General features: G+C 42.8%; 1 protein-coding gene across 1 annotated transcript in view; it reads right to left on the minus strand.

Annotated features, from left to right (window-relative positions):
• Nucleotides 1-24626, minus strand: part of LOC132390863 (netrin receptor UNC5C-like) — a 355925-nt gene that overhangs the window by 24590 nt on the left and 306709 nt on the right. Inside the window, exons 7-11 of the mRNA XM_059963405.1 lie at nt 20607-20771; nt 13049-13105; nt 7856-8047; nt 4457-4810; nt 2620-2707 (exon numbers count right to left, since the gene is read on the minus strand). Of these exons, the coding sequence (XP_059819388.1) occupies nt 2620-2707; nt 4457-4810; nt 7856-8047; nt 13049-13105; nt 20607-20771 (856 nt within the window). The remainder of the gene's footprint in view (nt 1-2619; nt 2708-4456; nt 4811-7855; nt 8048-13048; nt 13106-20606; nt 20772-24626) is intronic.

Genomic DNA, 24626 nt, shown 5'->3' on the forward strand with positions numbered 1-24626 from the left:
TCAGAAGACTGAAGAAAGCACAAATGCAGAGACATGAGAGACTGCAGATGCTGGAACCTGGAGCAACAGACAAGCTGCTGGATGAACTCAGCTAGTCAAACAGCAACTATTGGGGAAAAGGAGTTGGTGATATTTCAAGTTAAGACTTTGACCCAGGACTTGAAATGTCAACAATTAGCACAGCATAGCAATGTGTAAAGAACACTTACATGAGTGTGGGTGGTTGATTGGCTGAGAGTTGGAAGTGATGCTTTGACCACATGATTGGATCGGAGTGAGGCAGGAAGCTAAGAATCTGGAGAATCCCAATTGCACTCACTCATGTGCTAATGGAACACAGTCGTTCCACCTAAAAACAAGCGTCAGCTAACCAAGACAAAATGGGAATGATGAAGGGCTCAGGGGTGGTATGCAGAGCTCAAATTTGATACGTCCTAGTGAAATAGGTGTCTCTTAACTCCCAATTTTAGCTAATTAATTTTCTCCTTTAGACTGATTCTAATGCTATGGTTATGAAAATTTGTTCCTGAAAGACTCGGCCGCTGGCTATTCGGAACACCTGCCAGGAGATCAGAGCTTCCAAAAAGAAGGGCAAATTCAGTCCTTCAAAATAAACATTTACAAGATCTGGCTATAGTTCATAAAATCATTATGTATCGTCCAACCCTTCGCACCTTTGAGAAGGCAGTGGTGAACTATGCTTTTAAGCTGTTTCAGTCCTTCTGGTAAAAGTGTACCCCCTATGCTGAAGGAGAGTGAGTTCCAGGATTTGGGACTAAGCAATGGTTTCCCAAATTAGGATGGTGTAAGACTTATACAAGAACCTGCAGATAGTGTTTTCCCATTTACCTAACACTCTTGTTTCCTTGGTAGTGAAGGTACGTCTTTGGGAGATGATGTTGGAATGGTGTGGTTGAGTACCTGCCGTGTGTCTTGGAGATGGTACACATTGTGACTACAGTGGAGAGAGGGATTGTTTAAGGAGTTGGGTATGATGTTGATCAATGTAAAGTTGTGGATCAACATCACTATCCAACTCCTCAAAAGAAACTTAAAGAAGCCTGCTGCTTAACTTTCAAAATATTCATATTCAAAGTCCATTTATTATCAAAGAATGTAGAAATTCTACGAACTTGAGATTCGTTTGATTACAGGCAGTTGCAAAGCAAGGAACCTGAAAGAACCCAATTTTTAAAGAAGACCAACCTCCAATGTGCACGGGGAAAGAGAGTAAAAGAACAAATCATGTAAACAACAGAAGCAAGCAACAACAGCATACTGAACCAAATTGAGTCCTTAGACCCAAACCCCTGGGGCTGCCTGCAGTAGGTGCAAAGCCTTGGTATCCTGTTCATCACATTAGCAGGGCGAATCACTGCAAAATTAGCAGAAATGAAGCATGGGTGCAGTCTCACAGCTTTAGCTTCGTGGAGCGAGAAACCTCCAGTCTATTTGGGCTGGCATTTAAGATTGCATTTTGCATTAGGATCCAGGCCCGGCCTCAGCGGATAGATTTCACTGCCGAAGAGGCCGTTCTCGACCTCTCCAAATTGGCCTGCGGTTCAGGGCGATCAAACCTCACCCGATTCTCGACAGCCTGCACCTCCAGATATATGGGTTGGCGTTTAGCTGTTCCAAACAGTAGGTTGTACCTCACATTAGGACCTGGGCATTGCTGCGGTGAGTTGCTCCAGGCCTAGAACACGCTGCCCAGCCATTTGCTTTGGACCTGGATTTCACTACTGAAGAAGCCGTTCTCGACCTCTCTAAATCGGCTTGGCACTTAGAACGATCCATCCTCACAGTCAGGTCAGCTGAACGGGTATTAGAACTCTCCTGTCCCGTTTTCTCCCCTCAAAATCGTCCACTCCAACCAGCATGGCTCCAACTCCAAGTGTATCAATTTTTCAGCACACCAGCAGGGCACATCTTGCAATTCGCTTTTGCCTTCGCTTACCTCTTCATTGTTTGCGGTGGTAGTTCATCACAATTCACCTCCAAAGAAGTGTTATTAGTATTGTTTTGAATTGAATTCCTTTACTTCTGAACCACCAGTAAGCTGTTGCATGCCTTTGGTAATGCTATGTTTGGCATTGAAGATGTCCTCAGTGAGGTTGCATATTTGTTAATATGACTTTGTTGTAAATGCTTCATTGTGGCCAACTTATGATGATTCTGTGAGGGAATTCTCAAGGAAAGTTATCGAACTTGTGTCCGTGAGTTCACTCAGGTCTCTGCTCTTTCCTCCTCACAGAAGCCCAGATATGGTCACAGCACACAAACAAAACATTCATCTGACCAATTCCCGAAGACCTTTCCGTGGTACTCCTCACTTCTTACAGACTTAACTGCACATTCTTCATGTGCAAGTCAAGGTTCAAGATTGTTTAACGTCACTTCCTATACACAAGTACAAACGTTTGTACATGGAAACCCATGTGTCACAGGTAGAACATACAAATTTCACACTGATAGCACTGAAGATTAGGATTGAACACAGGTTTCTGGAGCTTCATAGTGGTAACTGTAAATATAACAGTGATGTGAAGGCCTAAAGAAGTTGGACAAAGGCGCACATAAACTTTCAAGAAATACAAGTTAATGAAGATGTCTCATTACCTTATATTGTCTCTGCGATGGACAGTCACATACACTTCATAGGCTCTTCCTGGGGGAATAGCTCCCGCTGGCACCAACAAACTCACACCTAGAGTTAATGGAACAGGAGATGAGGGCAAAATCTTATCTTACAAAACACAATTGTCAAATTTTTTTTTAGCATTTCTAAATGCCAATGCTACAGAATATGCCGAGGTTTACAGCTCTGGTTGGAAGTTACCAGATACAAAATTTCTCTTTGAGGACTAGCTGAAACATTCTTCGAATCAGTTTCACTGCTGTTTGTGGCTCAGTCAACGCCAGTTTAGATGCAGATGTGAGTTTAGAACAGCCAGTGTTGACACTCAAAAGAATGGGTCCTTCAAGCCCCAGTATGCTTTTTAGAAGGCCATTTCACCTTCACTACAGTTACCCAATTTACAGCAGCCAATTATCTATCACCTTGCATGTTCTTGGGATGTGGAAGGCAACCATAGAACAAAGAGGAAGTTCATATGAGAACATATAAACTCCACACAAAGAGCACCAAAGTTGGAGTCATAGAGAAGAAACAGGCCCTTCGGCCCATCTAGTCCAACCATTTAAACTGTCTACTCTCAACAACCTATTCAGATATGGGATAGCCCTCCCATAATATCCATGTACTTATCCAAACTTCTCTTTAACATTGAAATCAAGCTTGCATGGACCACTTGTGCTGGCAGTTCACTCCACACTCTCACAATCCTCTGAGTGAAGAAGTTTCTCCTCATGTTCCCCTTAAACTTCACACCTTTCACCCTTAAGCCACGACCTCTGGTTGTAGGACCACCCAACCTTAGTGGAAATAGCCTCCTTGCATTTACCCTATCTATACTCATGATTTTGTATACCTCAATCAAATCTCCTCTCAATCTCCCATGTTCCAAAGAATACAGAACTAACCTATTCAATCTTTACTTTTAACTCGGGTCCTCCAGACCCAGCAACCAACCTGTAAATTTTCTCTGCACTCTTTCAACCTTGTTTACATCATTCCTTTAGGTATGTGATCAAAACTACACACATTACTCCAAATTAGGTCTCCCCAATGTCTTATACAACTGCAACATAAAACATCCCATCTCCTGTACTCAGAACATTGATTTATGAAGGCTAGAAATACTACAGCGAGTAGCTCACACGCTAGCTCCTCGAAGTTTTTCCACCATCTAGAAGACTTAGGTCAATAGTGTGATTAAATACCCTACACTTGCCTGGATGAGAGAAACTTCGACACCCTCAAGAAACTCAACAGCATACAGGACACAGCAACCTAGCTGGTAGGCATCCTATTCACAGCTATTCACACACTCAACCAGCAAATAAAAAATCTCTGACTATCTACACCTCTAATTATTTTATATATTTCTCATGTTTCCTTTCAGCCTCCGATGATCCTCAGAAAGAAAACCCAAATTTGTCCAAATTGTCCTTTCTAATCCAGGTAATATCCTAACGGATCTCTTCTGCACCCTTACCAGTGCTTACACCTTCCTGAAAAAGGCGAAGTTTATCAAAACCTGGATGAGATGTCCCAGGAAATGTCATCATTTTCCTAATGAATTATAAAAAGTTTGATTTTAGCATCCCTTTCCTTTTGTTTGAAAATAACATTAAATAGTTGCTGAACTGCAAATTATGCAGTGGCAGATGGAACATCATTTAAAAGACCTGGACAGTGATGCTTTAGATGGATGTGGGCCAAATGCAGATATATGAGATTATATTAGATGGGCAGCTTGAGTGGCATGGACTAATAAGGCCAGAAGATCCATTTCTGTGCTGCTTTGCATTGACTCTGAAGTAAATTACCAACCTGAGTTGGGGATGCTGAGGTGACCTCCCAGGATGTTGAAGCTCCCCAGGGCATTACACGACGGATCCAGCTGTGGGAGCAGACCTTGGTTCTTGGTGTTCTGAGCCTCATTGTCAAGTAGTGACTCTGTTACTTGTGGTGAGAGCTTCAAAGCCAGGTCCACGGACTCGCCTTGTGGTGTGACTCCACAAGATGAGTTGAACACCTTAATCTTGAGGTTGGGCAGTGGGTCAAGCAGCGGAGAGTTGGTCATCGGAATCTTGTCCGAGATATCATGTAGGGCGTACATGGGGCCTCTATACATGGCTGCAGCAGCAGTGAGATCTGGCTGCACGGCGAGGAGGTGGGAGTTATCTGCACAGGGAGGAAGCAGAGGATCATGGTATGTTGGGTTCTATCAGGCTCCAACAGAAAAAAGTCAAGTACTAGTTCCTCATCTCATTCCTCTAGAGAAAGATCTGATATACAACTGGACCATTATACCACACTTTCACAGGTCACAGTTGTTCACCGGATCAATTCACATTCATAACACAGCATCTATCAGGTGACTCTTTGACCTTTTATTTTACTCCCCCATGACTCTGAAGAGAAAGGAAATGGACGATCCTAAAGTTCTCCCCATTCATTGCTAAGATCATAAGCATGAGTTAACCTAAAGTTCTTCATGTTTACTAATGGTGTTAGGACTGTCTTCCCAATGGACAGATGCTCACTATACAATGGACCAGCAAACAATCAGCTGGAGAAATTCTAGGGGGTCAAGCACCATCTAGGGGTGGGGTGGAAGGGGGAGGAAGAATTGTCCATATTTCAGTTTGAAAACCTGCATCAGACCAAGCAGGTTGAAACCGAGAGGTAGTGGTGCAGGGAGGGAGAAAAAGGGAGAGAATGACAGAGAATGATAGAAGGGAAGAGAGAGAGAGAGAGAGATAAGAACATAAGTACATAAGAGCAGTCTTCTAGGGAGGTTTTTTGCTAGTGCTGTTGGGGAGGCTTCAAACTAATATGGCAGGGGGATGGGAACCCACACAGAAAAGAAGAGGGAAGTGATGCAGAGACCAAAGCTAGAGTTAGTGAAGAAAAAGGTAAGAGCAGAGCACATAAAAGTAAAAAGCAAAAATTGCATAAGTCACCAGATTCTAAAAGGACAATGAGTATAAAGGCACTTTATCTAAATGCCCGTAGTATTAGAAACAAGATTAGTGAACTTGTGGTACTGATCAGTACCAAGACATATGATTTAATGGCCATTACAGAAACATGGTTGCAAGGTGAAGATGACTGGGAATTAAGTATCCAAGGGTATCAGGTAATACGGAAAGATAGGCAGGAAGGCAGAGGAGGTGGGGTGGCGTTCTTAATTAAGGATGAGATCAGGGCGATTGTGAGAGATGATGTAAGATCTACAGAGCAGAATGCTGAGTCCATCTGAGTAGAGCTTAAGAATAGTAAAGGGAAAAAAATCACTGGTAGGAGTTCTCTATAGGCCACTTAATAAAATTATTGCAGTGGCAGAGGCGATTAACCAAGAAATAGCTGGGGCTTGTAAGAATGGAATGGCAGTTGTCATGGGGGATTTTAACTTCCACATAGATTGGGTGAATCAGGTTGGTCAAGGAAGTCTTGGGGAGGACTTCATAGAAATCATCTGTGAAGGCTTTTCTGAGAGAAATGTTAGTGAACCTACAAGGGAAAATACTATCTTAGATCTAGTGCTGTGTAATGAGACAGTTAAGATTAATGAACTTGTAGTCAGGGATCTTCTTGGAAAGAGTGATCATAGTATGACTGAATTTCGCATTCAGATGGAGGTTGAAATAGATCTAAAATTAGTTTACTATGCTTGAACAAGGGAGACTACAATGGGATGACGGAGAAGTTGGCTAATGTGGATTGGGAGCACAGGCTGTTGGTAGGACAGTTGAGGAACAGTGGAATACTTTCAAAGATATTTTTTTTCACAGTGCTCAACAGAAGTATATTCCAGTCAAAAGTAAGGACAGTAAGTGTGGGACCTTGGATAATTAAGGAAATAAAAGATAGTATAAAATTAAAAGCTCATGTATACAACTTTCAAAGAGTAGTGAGACTGGAGGATTGGGAAAACTTTAAAAAGCAACAGAGAACAACTGAACAAGAAATAAGGAAAGGGAAGATAGAGTATGAAAGTAAATTATCACAAAATATAAACACAGATAGCAAAAGTTTTTATAAATATATATAGCAGAAGAGGGTGGCGAAAGTCAATGTAGGTCCCTTGGAAGATGAGAAGGGGAAATTGATATTGGGAGATATGGAAATGGCTGAGGCATTGAATTACTTTTTTGTGTCGGTCTTCATGGTGGAGGACACGTCTAATATGCCAAAGAAGGATGTTATGAATGAAATGAGAGGTGAGGACCTCGATAAAATCACTGTCACTAAAGAGATAGTGATGAGCAAACTAGAGGGCCTGAAGGTAGATAAGTCCCCTGATCCGGATGGGATGCATCCCAGGGTGCTGAAGGAATTGGCGGAGGTTATAGTAGATGCATTGGTAATCATTTATCAAAACTCTCTAGACTTTGGGCAGGTCCCGGCAGATTGGAAAACAGCAAATGTCACACCACATTTTTAAAAAGGACATAGGCAAAAGATAGGCAACTATAGGTCAGTTAGCTTAACATCTGTAGTTGGGAAAATGCTTGAAGCTGTCATTAAGGACGAAATAGCAAAACATTTAGAAAGGAGTGGTTCTATTAGACAGACGCAGCATGGATTCAGAAAGGGCAGGTCCTGTTTGACAAACTTACTGGAGTTCTTTGAGGACATAATGAGTGCAGTGGATAGAGGGGAACAGGTGGATGTCACATACTTGGATTTCCAGAAGGCATTCGATAAGGTGCCGCACAGGAGACTTATAAATAAGATACGGATGCATGGAGTCAGAGGAAGTGTATTGGCATGGATAGTGGATTGGTTAACCAATAGAAGGCAGGAAGTTGGTATAAATGGGAGTTTCTCCAGTTAGCAGTCGGTGGTGAGTGGGGAGCTGCAGGGGTATTTCTTATGGTCTTATGTAAAATAAGGGAAAGAGAGAGTGTGACAGGGTGAAAGGAATAGAGAAAAGGAAAAAGGAACAGAGAAAGGCAAAAAGGAAAAGAGAGAATAAGGGGACAAGGGACAGGGAAGGGAGAAGGGGAGATGGAGCTTCTGTTGCGTAAATTCTTAATTTTTTTGACATTGGATTTTAGTTAGTGTCTGAGATCTGGTGGAAGGTTTGTAGTGTAGACTTAGATGATGATAACAGATACAGACCCCCAGTCCTACCCTTCTCTCAAGAGGTTCAAATATATAACAAGCCTCAGAGCATAATATCTGGTCAAAGTTTAAACATTAAGAAGAATCTCGTCCAACCTGGCCTGGACGTCTTGACATTCACTGGCTGGAAAGCGCCGTTCAGGGCTGCAGTGTCTCTGATGTCGGATCTGAAGTCGTGGTGGTTCTTGCGGTATACAAACATCACCACCACCAACAGAATGGCCAGGCACACGATCACAGCCACAGCCACTGCCACATAGAGCGCAATGTCGTCAGAGCCTGGAGCAGCTGCAGGGGGAACGAGAACAGAGGGAGTTGGAAACCACCACCAGCCAGCAGGCACATGGGACATGCTTAGCAGGACTGCTCCTCGCTCTCCAACTCTTGTGGTGCAAGAACCCCTCACTATTCCAGAGCTAATGCTGTAATTATCTCACTGCTTAGGCTAGGTGATGATGGACAAATGCCAGTCTTGTTTCTACTGGTAATTTTCATGTTGGATTCAGGAAATTGATATTTCAAATCTCTGTACAGTGACTTGAGCCTGCAATATAGGCTGATGCTCCCAATGAAGAATGGGACTGGATGGGATATTAAATTAAGGTCTCAGCTATCCTGGATGCAGAAGATCCCACAATATCCCAAAGAAGTGCACAAGCATTAATCCCTGGAGACCAGATCGATACTTATCCTCAATCACTATTGCAAAAGCAGGTCACCATCAACATTGCTTGCTTTGCCTGGGAAGATGCAGTGAGCAAATTGACTTTGCAATGATTATGGTCAACCATTTTTGAAATGGTCTGTGTCACCCAATTACTATACTAATCCCATTTTTAAAATTTGCAACACATTTTCCATTAACTGTCTCCAGTCTTACACTTACCTACATTCCATGGATAGCTTAGAGTAGTCAATAAGCCTGCCAACCCGCACCTTATTGGGATGTGGGAGGGAACCCAAGCAACTGGGAGAACTATAAGTAGCATGCAAACTCCACACAGACAGCATCAAATGTCAGGATTGAACCAGGGTCACTAGCTGCACTACTGACTGTGGCACTGTCCCGCCCTAAAAGAGGGAACTCTTCAGAAGTCTCTCAATACATATAAAGAGCTGTAGAAGAGCTCTTATAAAGAGCTCTTCGTCGACAAAGAGCTACAGCTGTCGCTGTAGCTGTGAGCTTGCTTACATTAGCTCACAGTTACAAATGAAAGTAGATATACCTATTCTTTTTCAGAATGGGAGCCCTTTATGTTGACAGATGAAGGCAAAATCCAAGCTAACTTAGAGTTCAAGGTATAGAGCTGCGTGTTAGCATTACACCATCCTTGAAGCTGTATCTCAGGTTTTCAGCATCTGCAGCTTTTTGCTGCTCTAGTGAAGGCACAGTATTTGGTGGGAGTACAACCTGTTGACATTCAAAACTAAACCATCTGCAGACTAAGGACTTCAGAAGAGCACAGGATGCAGGAGCAGGAGTAGGTCGCTCTGCCTCTCAAGCTTGCTCCACCCTTCAATATGATCATGGCTGATCTATGCAGGCTTCAACTCCTCTTCTCTGCCTGAAACCCGTAACACTCAATTTTTCACATATTTATTTGTCTCCATCTCAAATTTGTAAATGATCCAGCTTCAGGGGCAGGGAACTCTGGAAATCCACCTCTCTCCAGGAGAAAATTTAAATAGCTGGCTCCTGATTTTGGAGTTATGTTCTTTTTTCTGTAATTCCCCCCACTGCTGGAAACATATTGATAGTATCTGAAAGATTTTATAGGTTCACACCTCACTCCAAACTCCAAGGAATTTAGACCCAAAGCTTCTCATGGTAGGAGAACCTTCTCATCCCAGGGATTATACTGATGAATCTCCTCTGGACTGCCTCCACTGTTATTCTATCTTTTTTGTCTCTGGTAAGGAGATCAAAACTGTGCACAGTATTCCAGCCGTGGCCTGACATATGTAAACTAGTACAGAACTTACTATTCCTTAACTCCAACACCTCTGCAATAAAGGTCAACATGCCATTGGCCTTCTTTACCAGATTTTGGACCTATCTGCTGGCTTTTTGTAATTCATGAACTAGAACAACTGATGTCTTTGTATTTATTTTCAATCTCTCTCCATTTAGCAAGAAATTGAAAATAAGTAAATTGTCCGTGTACCTTTTCATTCCTCTTACTAAAGTACATGTTTTCACTTTTCTTCCCCATTCTGATGGTTGATCTGGACAACAGCTGAACCTCTTGACCAGGTCTGCATGCTTTTATGCCACTGAGTTGCATATTTGCATTAATGAGCTTGTATACAGCTATACATACATAATAAAGTGGTGAATATATTTTGCCTTCATTCTTCCTCATCTACTTTTTTGCAAACATAACATGCATTCAAATAAAGACGGAGCTTTGATTCTTTAGCGTTTTTACTAACTCTAGATTTCTTCTGTGCTGTTTACCTGTATTTCCATTTTCTGCTCCAGCCTGTCACACTTTTCTCATCAAATCTTCCCTTACCCATACTGTGACACCACTCTCTCATTTCCTTTTGATGTAATAACCATCCTGTTCTTGGAAACTACCCTTATTATTTAATTTAAAAGCCATTCTCAAGCCGTGTTTATGCAATTCACCAGGACATTGGTGCCAGACGATTCAGATGTAGCCCATCCCTGAGGAACAGGTCTCTTCTCCCCAGCACTGGTGCCACTGAAGATTATCACTCTTGTGGTTCTGCTTTTTGATTTTTCTCTGAACTCCTCATTAGCCCTCAGTAGAAGGCTACTCATTTTATCTATCCCTATAACATCTTTGTCGACAATGAACACAGGGTTTTCTCTCTCTCCCAATCCAAGTTCTTCATCATCTCAGATGATGAAGACCTGGCACTAGGCAGACAACACAGCTCCTGAGACTGTCTTTATGGTAAAGTGTGGTGCCTGTTCTTCTAACTATGCAATCCTCAGTAACTACACTTCTCTTTCCTCCCCAGCCCTCCCGCTGCACCACCTGAATGGCTCCTAGGACATGGTACTATGTACAATTTGCATTATCCTTCCTGCATTCCCCAGCCTCATCCACAGGGGAACAAGAATCTCCTATCTGTACAACTACACCAATTTTCATTATGTAGCAGCCTATCTGTACCATCATTTATGTGCAGAGACACTGCATTCCTGAAGAGCCCAATATTAATTTTGGGATTGTTTCTTCAAATTCTAACTCAGTGGAGGAAATAAATTCTCTGCTCCCACTCTCTGAATCCTCTTTACATACTGGTTAGATCACCCTCTAATCTCCGAGGATTATTCGCCAAATTTACAAACATTCTAAACCCTTTCCTACAGCTTCCTTCCATTAATAAAATGGAGTTGCTCAGTGAGGGAAATCAAGATCAATTCTGTGAACCTTGGGAACACTGCTTGTGTTTACCTTCAAAATCACATTAGCTTGCAGAAGGAGCAATTCTTAAAGTAAGCCAGGATAATTGTTGACGCCACTGGCACTGATAAATTAAACAGACTATTTCTGAATGTACCCAATGCATAAACTGCTGCAGTAATTCAGCAGATTGAGCAGCATCGGTGAAGGGCAAGGAATTGTTGACAACTGGCTCAGAACCCTGCATCAGTCTTGGAGGTCCTTCTACCCCCACGGATGCTGCTTTACCTGCTGAGTTTCTCCAGCAGATTGTGTATTGTTTCAGATTCCAGCATCTGCAGTCTTTTGTCCTCCATTCTAATCTGTCTGGTGGTCTCTTCATCTCAACTCTGATTGGTTGATGGACAGTGTTAATACTTACAGGGGCATCAAGACACTGACCAAGATATAGGAAAGGCAAGTCAAGCTAAAAAAAAACAACAGACCCATAATAGCATTTAGTATCTGATAAACCCAGTCATTATAGAATATGGCATAACTCCAGCAATGTGGGTTCGATTCTAACCTCTGGTGCTGTCTGTGTAGCTGTAATAGATTGCTCCTAGTATATAGGTGAGTGATGGGGTCTGGGGCAAGTTGATGGGAATGTGGAGAGAATAAAATGGGTTTGGGTAGAGTTACTGTAAATGAATGCCTGATGGTTAGCATGAATTCAGTGGACTGAATGGCTTGTTTCATTCTTGACCCTTTAAAGAAACTTACATTCATGATTAATGTAGTGTACAATTACTTCCATCCAGTTTAGGGAAGGGAATCTTATCACAACTGCTTTGGAAATGGCTGAGAGGGATGGAGGGATGTCCCAGAGGGAGACAAAGTGAGAGGGAGGGAGTGAAGGATCCAGGTTTCCAACTCCTCCTGCATGTAGAACTGTTTCAAACTTCACATTGAAATGCCTGGCTTCATTCTGTAGACACTTGCACCTAGTCCCAGACACCCCACCAATGGGGATTACTCTCTCCCTCCTCCCTGTTGGTTCTCCCTAACCTCCTAAACTATTTGAACAGTTCAACTCGTAACCCTGTAAATTCTAGGAAATACAAACAATACAAACACAGTTTGTGTGATCTCTGTAACATAGGAGGACAGAGCCGGAGAGCACGGCAGTGGGAATCTTGTGATAGACACACACACAACCCACCCCCCCCCCCCCCCACCCCAGTTCTTTCATACCTACTCATAGCCAATACACTAGGAATCTCCTTTGTCCCTCAAACACACAAACATGTGACTAGCAGGGAGGGTGTTTCAAACTAGCGCAAAAGATTCCTGCGTAATATTACAATTCTCCAAAATTCCAAGGAATAAAGTTGCAGCTTGCTGGCAACATTCTTGGAAACCTTGCCAGCTTATTGGTAACTTTCCCGAGGCAGAGTAACCAAAAATGAATACAATAGTCCAAGAGTGGCCTCACCAATGTCTTGTTTAACTTCAATATTGTATCCCAAATTCTATTCTCAGTGCCCTGACTGATGAGTATGGAGATAGGACACTGATCACCCAGTACAGGGTTTGATAGGCTAGCCTGGTGTCAACTGGATGGGAATGCTTCAGAACAACTTTGGAGGTCAGAATGCTTTCCTTATCACAAATGACATGGTTAATTCTGTTTGGAAAGGATTTCCAGATGTCCAGTGAATCTATCTCTCAACCAACAGGTCGACATCTAATATGCAAATCAAGGAGCCATGAAGGGCAATGGGCTGCAGTTTTATCCCAGGTCCTGAGCCCCATCACTCCATCCACCACCTCAAATGCAAACAACACTATAGCAACAAATCCAGCATGTAATCTCAAAAGATGAGGTAAACAAAAGTAAAAAAAGGAAACGCAAGGGAATATAACTTACAGGAATATCCAAAATCTGTGCGACCTTTTGGTTCTTTGGAAATTTGATAAAACAAACCTTAAAGAAAATAAGCAAAGAAAAAAAGAAAAGAAATGAAAAAAATTAAATGTTCACAAAAACACAGGCATTAACATAACAACCGGCCAAACATGGCAGCCATGTTCTCAATATCATCAGTAGGAGGCCACATAGTGTTGATTGGATTCTGCAATTCTGGGCATTGAAGTACCTGATTACATTATGTATTGCAATTGGGGTCAGAAAGGCAACCACAAGAGAATTTAAATTCTTTGACAAATTTAGTAGCTGGAATTGCTTTTTGTGCCAACATGTATATTTAAGAGCCTTTCAAGCTCCAGTGTTCCTTAGTTCTGAACACCAAGTGGTGTGTGGGATTATTCTGACTGACTTTGTGCAGGGTGCTGGTCAAAGGTTGCAGTTTTAGGGACTCTCTGGTATTTTCCCTGTTTAAATTCAATGCCTATTTATTAGGTGGCACAATAGGTGCTGCCTCCCAGCTGTAGTGACCTGGGTTCAATGCTAACCTCAGGTGCTCTGTATGTGGAGTCTGCATGTTCTTCCTTTGAATGCATGGGTTTTCCCCCAGTGCTCTGGTTCGTTCCCACATCCCAAAGAGCTGCGGGTCGTTTGGTTAATTGGCTGCTGTAATTTGCTCCTAGTATGTAGAGTTAATGGGAATGTGGGGAGAAGAAGTTGCAGAGAATCTAAGGGGATAGGATTGATTTGAGAGACAACATAGACTCAAAGAATCATAGGGTTATGTACGTGGCAGAGAAGCAGGCCGTTCGGCCCAACTTATCCATGCTGTCTATGTTGCCTGTCTAAGCTAGTCCTAATTGCCTGTGTCTGGCCCACATCTCTGTACAGTTTGTTTAACTGTGCCTCTATCTTCTCTCTCAAGTGGAATTAAATACCTTTTTGACTAGAGAAGTGCAGGCTGAGACCCTGCAGGTGCTCTAGGTGATATTGATTCTTCAAACAGCATCACCAAATGAGATCGCTTAGTTATCATGCCATCATTGATTCTGGGACCTTGCTGTGACTGCTACATTTTCCAGCACTACAACACGCGAAGTGGGGCAGCCCGAGATTGTGGAAGAAGCTGCATAAATATAAGATTAATCTTCTTGCAAATCACTGCCAGCTACCTAGTTGAGAGCAAAAGAAATCTTCAGGAGTACAGAAATATTTAGAAGGTGCAAAAAGATTTTTTTCTGTATTTTCTTTCCAAAGTTGTATTTGTTAGTAATGGCAAAAAGAAGGGTGAAAGTGAAGAACTTGGCTTGTAGGGTAATGAAAAGCACATCTTCTTTCTGACCGGCTCCAGGAAGTTAGCGCACATGGACTTGTAATGCTAGGGCAGAGGTCGGCAACCTGCGGCTCCAGAGCCACATGCGGCTCTTTGATCTCTGTGATGCGGCTCCCCGTGGTTTGTTAGCTTTTGAAATGTAATTCGAAATTTGAAGATTATGGTGATCTCGTACAATATGAAAACTTTGCGGAGACACCGTTTCCTGGCACATCCGATCCGGCTCACAATTAGCCACCGTTCCGACTAAGGGAGATAGCCTACGGGGGTTTGTGAGTACGTGTCTTTTGGAGCATCCGCGCCCACGGGGACGGGTTGAGCGAGGCTTTAAAGCAAGGCTGTTTAGTTCGAATAAAGTTACCTTTGACTGCAGTCTTTATTTTAGCGCTGCGTGTAGCGCTACACCGCTACAACGTGTTTTTTATCGCTATTAATATACATCACAACTGCCAATGCCTGACACCCGCCAGTGCGCGCATTCTTTTAATTCTTCGATCCAAGGTAGGCTAACTATGTAGTAACCTTCAACCCAACGTCTTTTTTTCGGAGTTCAAAATGTTTTTGTTGCATGCAGAAATGTAATTTCGTTTTCTCTGCAGGAGTTCATCAATTTCAAAAATGCAACACATTATAGTTTGTTTATACATAGCATAAAGGCAAAAAAAAACCCGTTGTATGCAGTGTTATTTCATTTTGTGGCTCCCCGTGTTTTCTTTTCTGTGGGAAATGGGTCCATATTGGCTCTTTTAGTGGTAAACGTTGCCGACCCCTGTGCTAGGGGAACCAGTGAGGGGAGTGGAGCAGGTCATCTGATAAATCTCCAGGAACATTCGGTCAGCTGACAACTCTTTCCAGTGGCCATGGACATGGTAATTAGTTCTAATTACACAGTGACTGATATGCAGAGGCTTTGTAAAGCAGTTACATAGTCAGAATAAAGAATCTGGTGGAGGTACTCAGGAGGTCGAGTAGTGTGGCTGTATTGAATTGAAACCCTGTGTACATTCCCCAAAGATGCTGCTTGACTTGCCTTGTTCCTGATGCAAGGTTGCTCCAAATTCCAGCATTTGCTCCCTCTTGTGTCTCCAGATTATTAGGATAGTTTGCCATTGTTAATTGGGAGAAAGATTCTGCCTTTTGGTTCTTCCATTTCAATTTTAAAGATCATATCATGTGGAAGGAGGCCATGGGGAGAGAGACAATGATCGGGGACAGGGATTTCTGCTAGACTGGCTAAATGAGATCCACCAGCTCTGTGCCAACCCTACCAAATTATCCTTCTTCTCCCCAGATTCCCTACGGACACCTTCTCCTGAATGTGGAAAAAGTGGATACTTGGTAGGCTCTTCCATAATGTTCGGTATCTCATTGCTTTTGGTCAGTATCTGATCGCCATACCTGCCGAGGTTTCATCATCAATCACTGGAGATTTGATTCCAAGGAGGAGGAGGCCACCCGCTCTTTGAGCCTGCCCTAGAGTTCTGTCACATAACACCCAATCCCAACTAGCTAGAACTTCTGCCTCTGAGTCAGAAGACTGCTATGTTCATGTGACACCTGAAGGGATTGAAGCACTTTCAGAAATGGTTTTTTAAATGAGACATCACCAATACCCTCCCTGCCCCAAGAGTATAGAAGATCTCTGCTGCTCCTTTTAAGAAGAGTGGAAGTAGTCTCAATATCCTGACCTATTGTTCTCCCTCAATGAAACATGGTCATCCAACTTACAACTGATGAATTTGTTCTGAAACGTAATCAGTGTTCGGTGTCATTGTCATAGAGAAACAGTGTGGAAAGGCCTTTTGGCCCATTGAGTCCATGCCAACCATCTAGCATCTATTTTTACACTAATATTACCCTAGCCTAATTTGCTTACTCCCATCAACTCCCTCCAGACTCTATCACTCACCTACACACTATATTTCCTTCCATATTTATACATCTCATTATATTTATACTGCTGTGTAAGTTTTGTATAATTTATGTTAATTTAAGCTGATTAAGTTTATGCTTAGGATGTACTGTGCTGCAAAAAAGCTCACTGCCATGGCATTTATACCCCACACCAAGCGTGAACTTAAACTTGGACACCTGGGGAAATATACAGCAACCAAACAACCTCCCAACATGCCCATTTTTGGGATATGGGTGCAAACTGGAGCACTGGAGGGAAACCTATCCGGATATGAGGAGTACGTGCAAACTCCACACAGGTAGCACCTTAGGTCAGGACTGAACCCGAGCCTGGGTTTCAGTCAGTCAGAAAGCTGCTGTACCAGAGGGACCACTGAGTCAACCTGGTCATTTGCAATCATGGGATCTAAAAGTAATTTAAAGCACTGAGGAGGATTGGCAGAATTCCTTGCCTAAATCTGGGATAACAATTAGGTGTAATAATGATGGAGTGTGACATTTCTTTCTAGGTCAGTTCCTGTCTGTTCCCGATATATGATGTGAAAGATTCTGTATTGAAACTTAAAGTGACCCATGTGTCGCTCAATAAACATAAACAAAATTGGGAATACTTTGCAAATCGGGAAAAGAAGCCTCCCTGGGAAATGAATCAGAGTTGATTTTTAGTTCTAAATCCTATCATCATGAGTTCTGGCAAGAGGGTCTTTGATCTTAAGGATTAACTCTGGCTCACTGTGCCTGATCTGCTGAATGTTTGCAATTCTTTTTTCTTATTTTAGAGTTACAGAATCTGCAAGTATTTTCCCTCCAGTTTTTTAATCAACAGAATTGATGTGGCCCTTAACCACATTGCTATTTTGGGATCTTGCTGTGTACACATTGGCTGCCGTATTTCCTGCATTACGACTGTGACTATACTTGAAATGCACCCCTGTCGGCTGCGACACTTCCTGGGATATCCTGAGAGAATGTGAGGTGTAGTGGCGATGAGTGCCTTTCTCTCTCAACACTTCTCCCTGCCTCTGGTCCACCATCAAGAGCCAATGCGCAAGGCTAGCTGAGCGCTGGGCAAATCCAGCATGGCTGGTTTAGGCAGTGTGTTGTCCTGCTGATAATCCCTCCTTGAGGTTTCATTTCAAAGCATCTATTGACTACACTTCTTGCTGCCTCAGTAAAGCAGCCAATGTAATCAAAGCATCCTCCCACCTCAGAAATGTTCTCTTCTACCACTTCCCATTGGATACAAAAGTATGAAAGCAAGTACCATTGGCTGAAGAACAACATCCATCCTGTTGATATGACTATTGAATGGAACTCTCTTACCAATCTACCTGGTTATTGTCTTTCAAAGTATTGCCTGTCTGCACTGCACTTTCTCTATAACTGCAACACATTATCTGCATTTTTTCCACTTGTACTACCTCAAAGTAGTGATGTGATAAGGAGATCCATATAGATGGCATGCAAAAACAAAGCTTTCATTGCACCTTAGTACATCTGACAACAATAAACCAATTTACCAATTGGTTATTCCCTTCCATGTTTATACTCCCCCCACAGCTCTGCAAATACTTTCCATTAATTATATCCATATTTCCATGTAATTTTCTGTCCAATCCTCTCTTCATCAGCTTCCAGATCCAAATGGGAATTTGAACATGGCTCTGTGGGTTTGTGAGTGGGAATATCTATGTCCCTAGGAATGTTCCCTACACTGGAACATTGCCCCAGATTCAGGGAGGGAATTCTTCTGGTCCTCAGACATACTTTAAATGTGCCCCTGGACACCATTATTCCAAATGACAAGGGCAGTGTGGCACAGATGGCAGAGCCACTTCCTCACAGTCCCAGAGATCCAGGTTCAATCCTGACCTTGGGTACTGTCCGTGTGAAGTTTGCACACATTCCCTGTAACTGGGTGGATCTCTCCCAGGGCACCGGTTCTCTCCCACATACCAAAAACATGCAGGTTGGTGGGTTAATTGACCACTGTAAATTGCCCCTAGGTGCAATGTATTATCCCTGTTTGAATTCACTATTAAATCAAGTGGGTTACAGTACTATTACCCTGCCCATTCTCCTGTACACTCTAATTGACAGGAAAATTGGTGCATGAGGTAAAGCCTCAGAAACACGTCTGTAGTTTCCTCCTCGTTAGTGAGTGGGCACTTCTCTACCAGGAGGTGACAGTAAAGATCCAGACAGCTTCATGACCAACATTGCCACCCAGTGGGCTATATGGGTATTGCCATCAATTGAAAATGCACGCTTACAATAATTGGAAATTCTCATATTTCTTTAGCATATCAAAGGGAGCTACTCAATTTATCATCCATGCCAGCTATCATTGCATTCCCCATAGCCTACATTGTCACACACGCCCTTGATTCTCCTATCATCTGCTAACATTTGAGGTAATTCACTACAGCCACTTAACTGTCCTATCTGCACATTATTGGGATGTGGGAGGAAGATGGAGCAATCAATGGAACCCACCCAGTCACAGGGAAAATTCTACACAGATAGCACCAGGATTGAACTGGGCTCCCTGGAGCTGCAAGACAGCAGGACTACATGCAGCACCGCTCCCTCTAGGCAACGGTATTTCTACTGTGTTTCTTATTTGTTGATTATTTTATGTTGAAGTGCACTGATACTACTCTTCCTTATAAGTGCAAACAATCTCTCTATGCCCACTTGGTTAAAACCTTCCATAATTTTAATTTTCTTTATTAGGTCACCCCTCAAACTTTTGAAGGATATTTCTAAGATTCCTTTTTGCTCTGGGAGTTGGGCTTGCACTAAAGTTACTACATTTTGGATACATTCTGTTTTAAATCCACATCACAGTAAGAGTACACAGCTCTCATATTTGTCAATTAATTGCAGCTCAATTAAATAAATAACATTTCTTTCTTATGAAGAAATCCAAAATAAATACACTGCTACTTCATTTGTTTCTCTGTGCAGTTAAACCCAAGTTCCACACTCACGATCAGGCTGGGTAAGTGGGATAGGAGGACAGAAAGGATTTCCTCAGGATGTCCTAAAGCATTTAGAAGCCAAGGGCAGTTTATCTTGAAGTTCAGTCAATGAGCCATAACACAGTAAAATTATTAATCAGCTTTATCAATTGGTTAGTTTGAGGTTATATGGACGAAAGAATAGGGTTAGTAAAGGAGATCAGTGGCTCTGTGAAACAATGCTACAAAACTATTGGGGAGACCAGGTAGGATTGTTTGTCTGCATTCTACAGTGGGGCTTGAACCCACAGTTCTCTGGCTCAGAGGGAGCTTACCTCGAGCTATAGACAAAAGCAAATAAGCACATAATTTGCCAACTGTGTGACAAGTGCTTTATTTGATGGCTTGACTCTCCTTTAAATCCTGATGCATTTCTAATCGAGTTTCCCTGATACTGTTCCACTCTGGGATATACCCTAAAGTTCTGGGGCTTCAGCAGGAAGGTTATAGGGGTGTAGTTGGAGAGGGGAGATACTGTTTTTTTCTAGCTGTACGTAATCTCCTCTGAGGGCCCTTAGCTACAATCACGGACATACACCTACGCTCACACGCAAACTCACAAATACAACACTGAAATACATAAATGTGCACTCACTCAGATATACACATAGACATGCACTCAAACACTCATGTCTATAGATATTTATATATACTGTATGTAAACACAAACACAGAGCGCACATATGCATATACACACTTACACATTAAAACATGCAGATAAGCACACATATATGTTAACATGCAAGTACATACATATACACATAAATCCACACATGCTTGCACAAATGAAGCTTTGCACATTCATAAAAACACAATATATGCACACACAGATATACACATGCAATTACATCCATATACATACACAAACACACACGGATGCAAAGATAAGCAAGCATGTAGAGAATTATTTGTGCATGAACATAAAGACAGAATGAGACATACTGATAGGTACAGAAGTCCAAAGGATGCACAGACACACACAAAGACTGCGAGGCATTTCGACAAAGACCCAAGATGCCTAGGCATATATTGGTCTAGTTTACTACAGTGGATCATTGACTCTAAAACACTCTGGGACATGCTGAGGTTGGGAAAGACACTGAGTAGATGCAAGAAGTTTGATGCTTGGTCAACACTTCTGCGGGAGGAGTAGACAGATGGCAGGCACACAGTATGGAACAGGAGGGGAAGGCGCAAAAAGCTCAATATTACAGCAGGGAATGGGCGGAGGGTTACACAGGTGAGCACTGTGACCATGGCAAGGCTACAGTGCACGTGGCTCCTCACTTACTTTGCATGCATAACCCATCAGTGCAGTTTTTGGAGTCTAGCACTGGTCCTTGGCAGTCCTTCCCACCGGTTTTAGGGGAGGGGGCGGTGCACTCCCTCCTCCGCCAGTGCATGCATTCCGTCCCACACGTTGACCACTTGCTCCACTCTGTCCACCCACCATCCACTACAAGAGAAAAACGTCAGTACACAAGTTCATAAGGGGAGATGTTGACTTCCAGTCACAATAGTAAACCACCCACCATGCTACTTAGAATCATAGAGCCATGGAAACAGGCTCCTCAGCCCATCTGGTCCATGCTCAACAAGGTATCCATACAAGCTAGTTCTACTTGTCTGAGTTTGGCTGCTCCCTCTAAACCTTTCCTATCCACGTACTTGTTCAAAAACTTTTGAAATTCTCTTACTATACCTGCCTTCACCACTTCCTGCGGCAACTTGTTCCATATACCGAATACCACTATTAGCACTTAACTCCCCATGAAATCTATCTTCTCTCATCTTTAGTCTATGCCCTTTATTTTTTGACTGTCTAACCCTGAGAAAAGACTGAGTGCATTCACCCTATCGTGTGTGGCAGGAGATGAAGAAAGGCTCACCCACCTCCCTATGATCATCAGAGATCCATATGATCTCTTCCAATGTTGAGTCAAATGATCAACTTCAAGAAAATCCTTTGTGAACCTCTGGAAAGTTAATTGTATCTCTAGCTAAGCCATTGCACCGTACAATTGTATACACCAAAGCTGAGGTGACAGAACTTGGATTAAGTGCAATCCAAGGTTATATTGTATAGTTAATGAACACATTTGGAAGTGGTGCTGGCAGACAGGCAGACAGATAAATAGGCAGGAGGCAGGTGTTACCCTGATGTTACCTGAACATTATGTAAATAAAATAGTAACACTTGATCACCTGGACTAACTTGTAATGGACCTTGCATGATATAAAATACATGATTTATAATGAATAGGAGTAATGTAAATAAATGATACTTGCAATTGGATTTTATGTTAAAAGATTATGAGATCTTTTGTTTTGATGTGATGATTGATGCCAAATATGTTTTTGCATAAGTAAGAGGGGTAATAAGCTGTAGCTTCAGCCTACACCCTTCTGGTCTGTTTTAAAGATTTTTTATTATTTAATTGTCTTATGAAATCATTGTTATGGAATCATCATTGAAAATGATGCTTTTTGTTATGTTTGTACTGACCGAAATAATTTCATTCAATTTCAATTTGCCTAACTTCCTCCATAACTGCAACACTACATTCTGCATCCTCTTCTTCTGTACCAGTTTGACACATTCATGTGTGGAATCATCTGCAAAGGATTTTCACTGTTTCTCAGTGCATAAACCAAGCCCAGCCCCAGTAAACATTTATTCTTTGTGAGCTGCATTGGAGATGACTCAAGCATCCACTTTATCTACCAACTTCAGTAAAAAGACTCTAGAGTGCTAAAGTGGAGGTACAATGAGAGTGTTGACTATTGGGTTATTATTAGTCATACTGTCCACTATTGGCACAGCAGCACAGCTGGTGTCGCTCAGCTCCTGACCCCAGGTGCTGCAGAGTTTGCATGTTCTCCCTTTGGCTGTGTTGGCTTTCTCTGGGTGTTCCAGTTTCCTCCCACATCCCAAAGATGTGCAAGTTGGGAGGTTAATTGGCTGCTGTAAATTGCCCCTCATGTGCAGGTGAATGGTAGAATTGAGAGCAGTTGATGGGCATGTGTTGTGAGTAAAATGGGGGAAGTACAATACTGAGCATAAGTTTTAGTTAATATGCAAACACGAGGAAATCTGCAGATGCTGGAAATTCAAACAACAACACACACAAAATGCTGGTGGAACACAGCAGGCCAGGCAGCATCTATAGGGAGAAGCACTGTCGACGTTTCAGTCTGAGACCCTTCGTCATAATTTTACAAGCATCTGACAGGTGTCCCATCAGATTCCACAGCTCCAGTAAAAATCACCTATGTTTGTCCAACCATTCCTTACTGACATTCCCTTTAATCCGGGCAACAACCTGGTAAACCTTTTCGGTACCTTCTCCAAAGCTTACACTAGTGAGATCAGATTTGAATACAATGCTCCAGGTGTGTCCTAAACACACTCTTACTCAAATTACATGTGGTCAAGATCTACATGGTGATCAGGTAACATCACTTTGTCTGGCAACACACACAAAATGCCGGTGGAACGCAGCAGGCCAGGCAGCATCTGTAGGAAGAAGCACTGTCGATGTTTCGGGCCGAGACCCTTCGTCAGGACTAGTGCTTCTTCCTATAGATGCTGACTGGCCTGCTGCGTCCCACCAGCATTTTGTGCGTGTTGCTTGAATTTCCAGCATCTGCAGATTTCCTCGTGTTTGATCAGTTTGTCTGCCTGCCTTCTAGCCATTTAGTTCACCAATTTACATACCTGCCTTCCACCTTTTTGCTTAGTTATTTATCAGTTCTTTGTCTAGTTATCTTCATTTCGATCTACTTGTCAGCTTATTCATCTGCCTTCTTCCACCCTATCTATCTCTCTATGTGTTTATCAGTTGGTGTGTCCTAACCATTCCTAACTTTGGCCTGCTAATCGATCTAAATTTCCTTGGAAGACTTCTGACACACCATATTTTTTTCCTCAGTAATCAAAGTTGTGATGTTCATTCATGATTTAGACATATGTTGAACACAAAGAATGAGGAAATGTGCTGTGTCTTCAGGGGTCAGCCTCACCAGAGAGCAAACTGTAAGTGACATCAGGGAAAAACTATGAAGAGGGAAGCTGAGGGGGAGCAATTGGAGGGATATCAGGGGGAGGAAGCTGGGAGGTCAAGGACAAAGGCTGCAAAGAATGGAGTGGGGAAGATAGATCAAGAGTGGGCAGGATAGATAGATAGATAGAAGTGTCTAGGGAAGGAAGCAGTAGAAAGTACAGCAGGTGAGGAGGTTTCGGCTAGGACTAGGTGAGCACCACCACTTAACCAACTGTTTCTGAAAATAAGGGTTCCTCAAGAGAATGAGTGGGTAGGGCTGTGCAGAGGCCAGAGAAGCTCAGGTTTGTGGAGCAGAAGGGAGATAACTGGGAGGTCAATATCACTTGTCCATGTGTGGTGACCCGAATACATACCAATCCATATAATGAGCAACACACAAAAATGCTGCAGGAACTCCACAGGACAGGCAGCATCTACAGAGGCAACTAAACTGTTTACAGTTCAGGCTGAGACCCTTCATAGTCATAGAACACTATGACGCAGAACACCTAGTCGGTGCTGATTTGGTATTCAGCGCAGTCCCGTTGACCTGCTCCTGGACTCAGAACTCAGCCTGAAAGGTCAAGTGTTTCTTTCCCTCCATTGATGCTGCCTGGCCTGCTGAGTTCCTCCAGCATTTTGTGTGTGTCGCTAATGATGTTCAGCATTTGCAGAATCAATTGAGTCCAGTACGTATGTTGCAACTCGTTGTCTACAACGACAGGACAAGAATGACCTTGTCATTTTTAGTGTTTCCTTCGGAGCTTGCACTGTCCACAAGGCCTTCTTCCCTCTCCTCCCCTCCCCGTTTCCTGCTTCCACGCACTGCTCTGGATTGGAATGACGTGAAGCCGATGGGAGGTGAGTGTGATAGATGACGTCCTTGGCTGGCAAAGTCTGAGTGCGTCTCCACACTGATAGACGGACGTGAGGGAAAGTTGTCCCATTCCAGAAGATGAAGTGAAAGCAAGAATGGCTATCCAGTTGGGATGGTTGGCTTTACAGATACAGCTGACAAGGTACACAACAGTCGATGAGAGTGAGGCTTTTTAATTAAGGGTGTGCTTCTGGAACGTGACTCTGAAGGTTTTATTGATAAAAGGCAGCACAGAATTGAAGGCTTCTTAGCCATGGGCAGCCCCAAGGCTTTTTTCTCCCGCAGACCCAGGATTAATCAAAGCTGCTCCTGAAGTAGACCAGACTGGAACAGCTCTTCACCCCAGCTAGCTAGAGTGTTCTACCATTCTCTCAGATGTTCTGGATTAGTC

Source organism: Hypanus sabinus, chromosome 3 (assembly GCF_030144855.1).
Source record: "Hypanus sabinus isolate sHypSab1 chromosome 3, sHypSab1.hap1, whole genome shotgun sequence".
Classification (NCBI taxonomy): domain Eukaryota; kingdom Metazoa; phylum Chordata; class Chondrichthyes; order Myliobatiformes; family Dasyatidae; genus Hypanus; species Hypanus sabinus.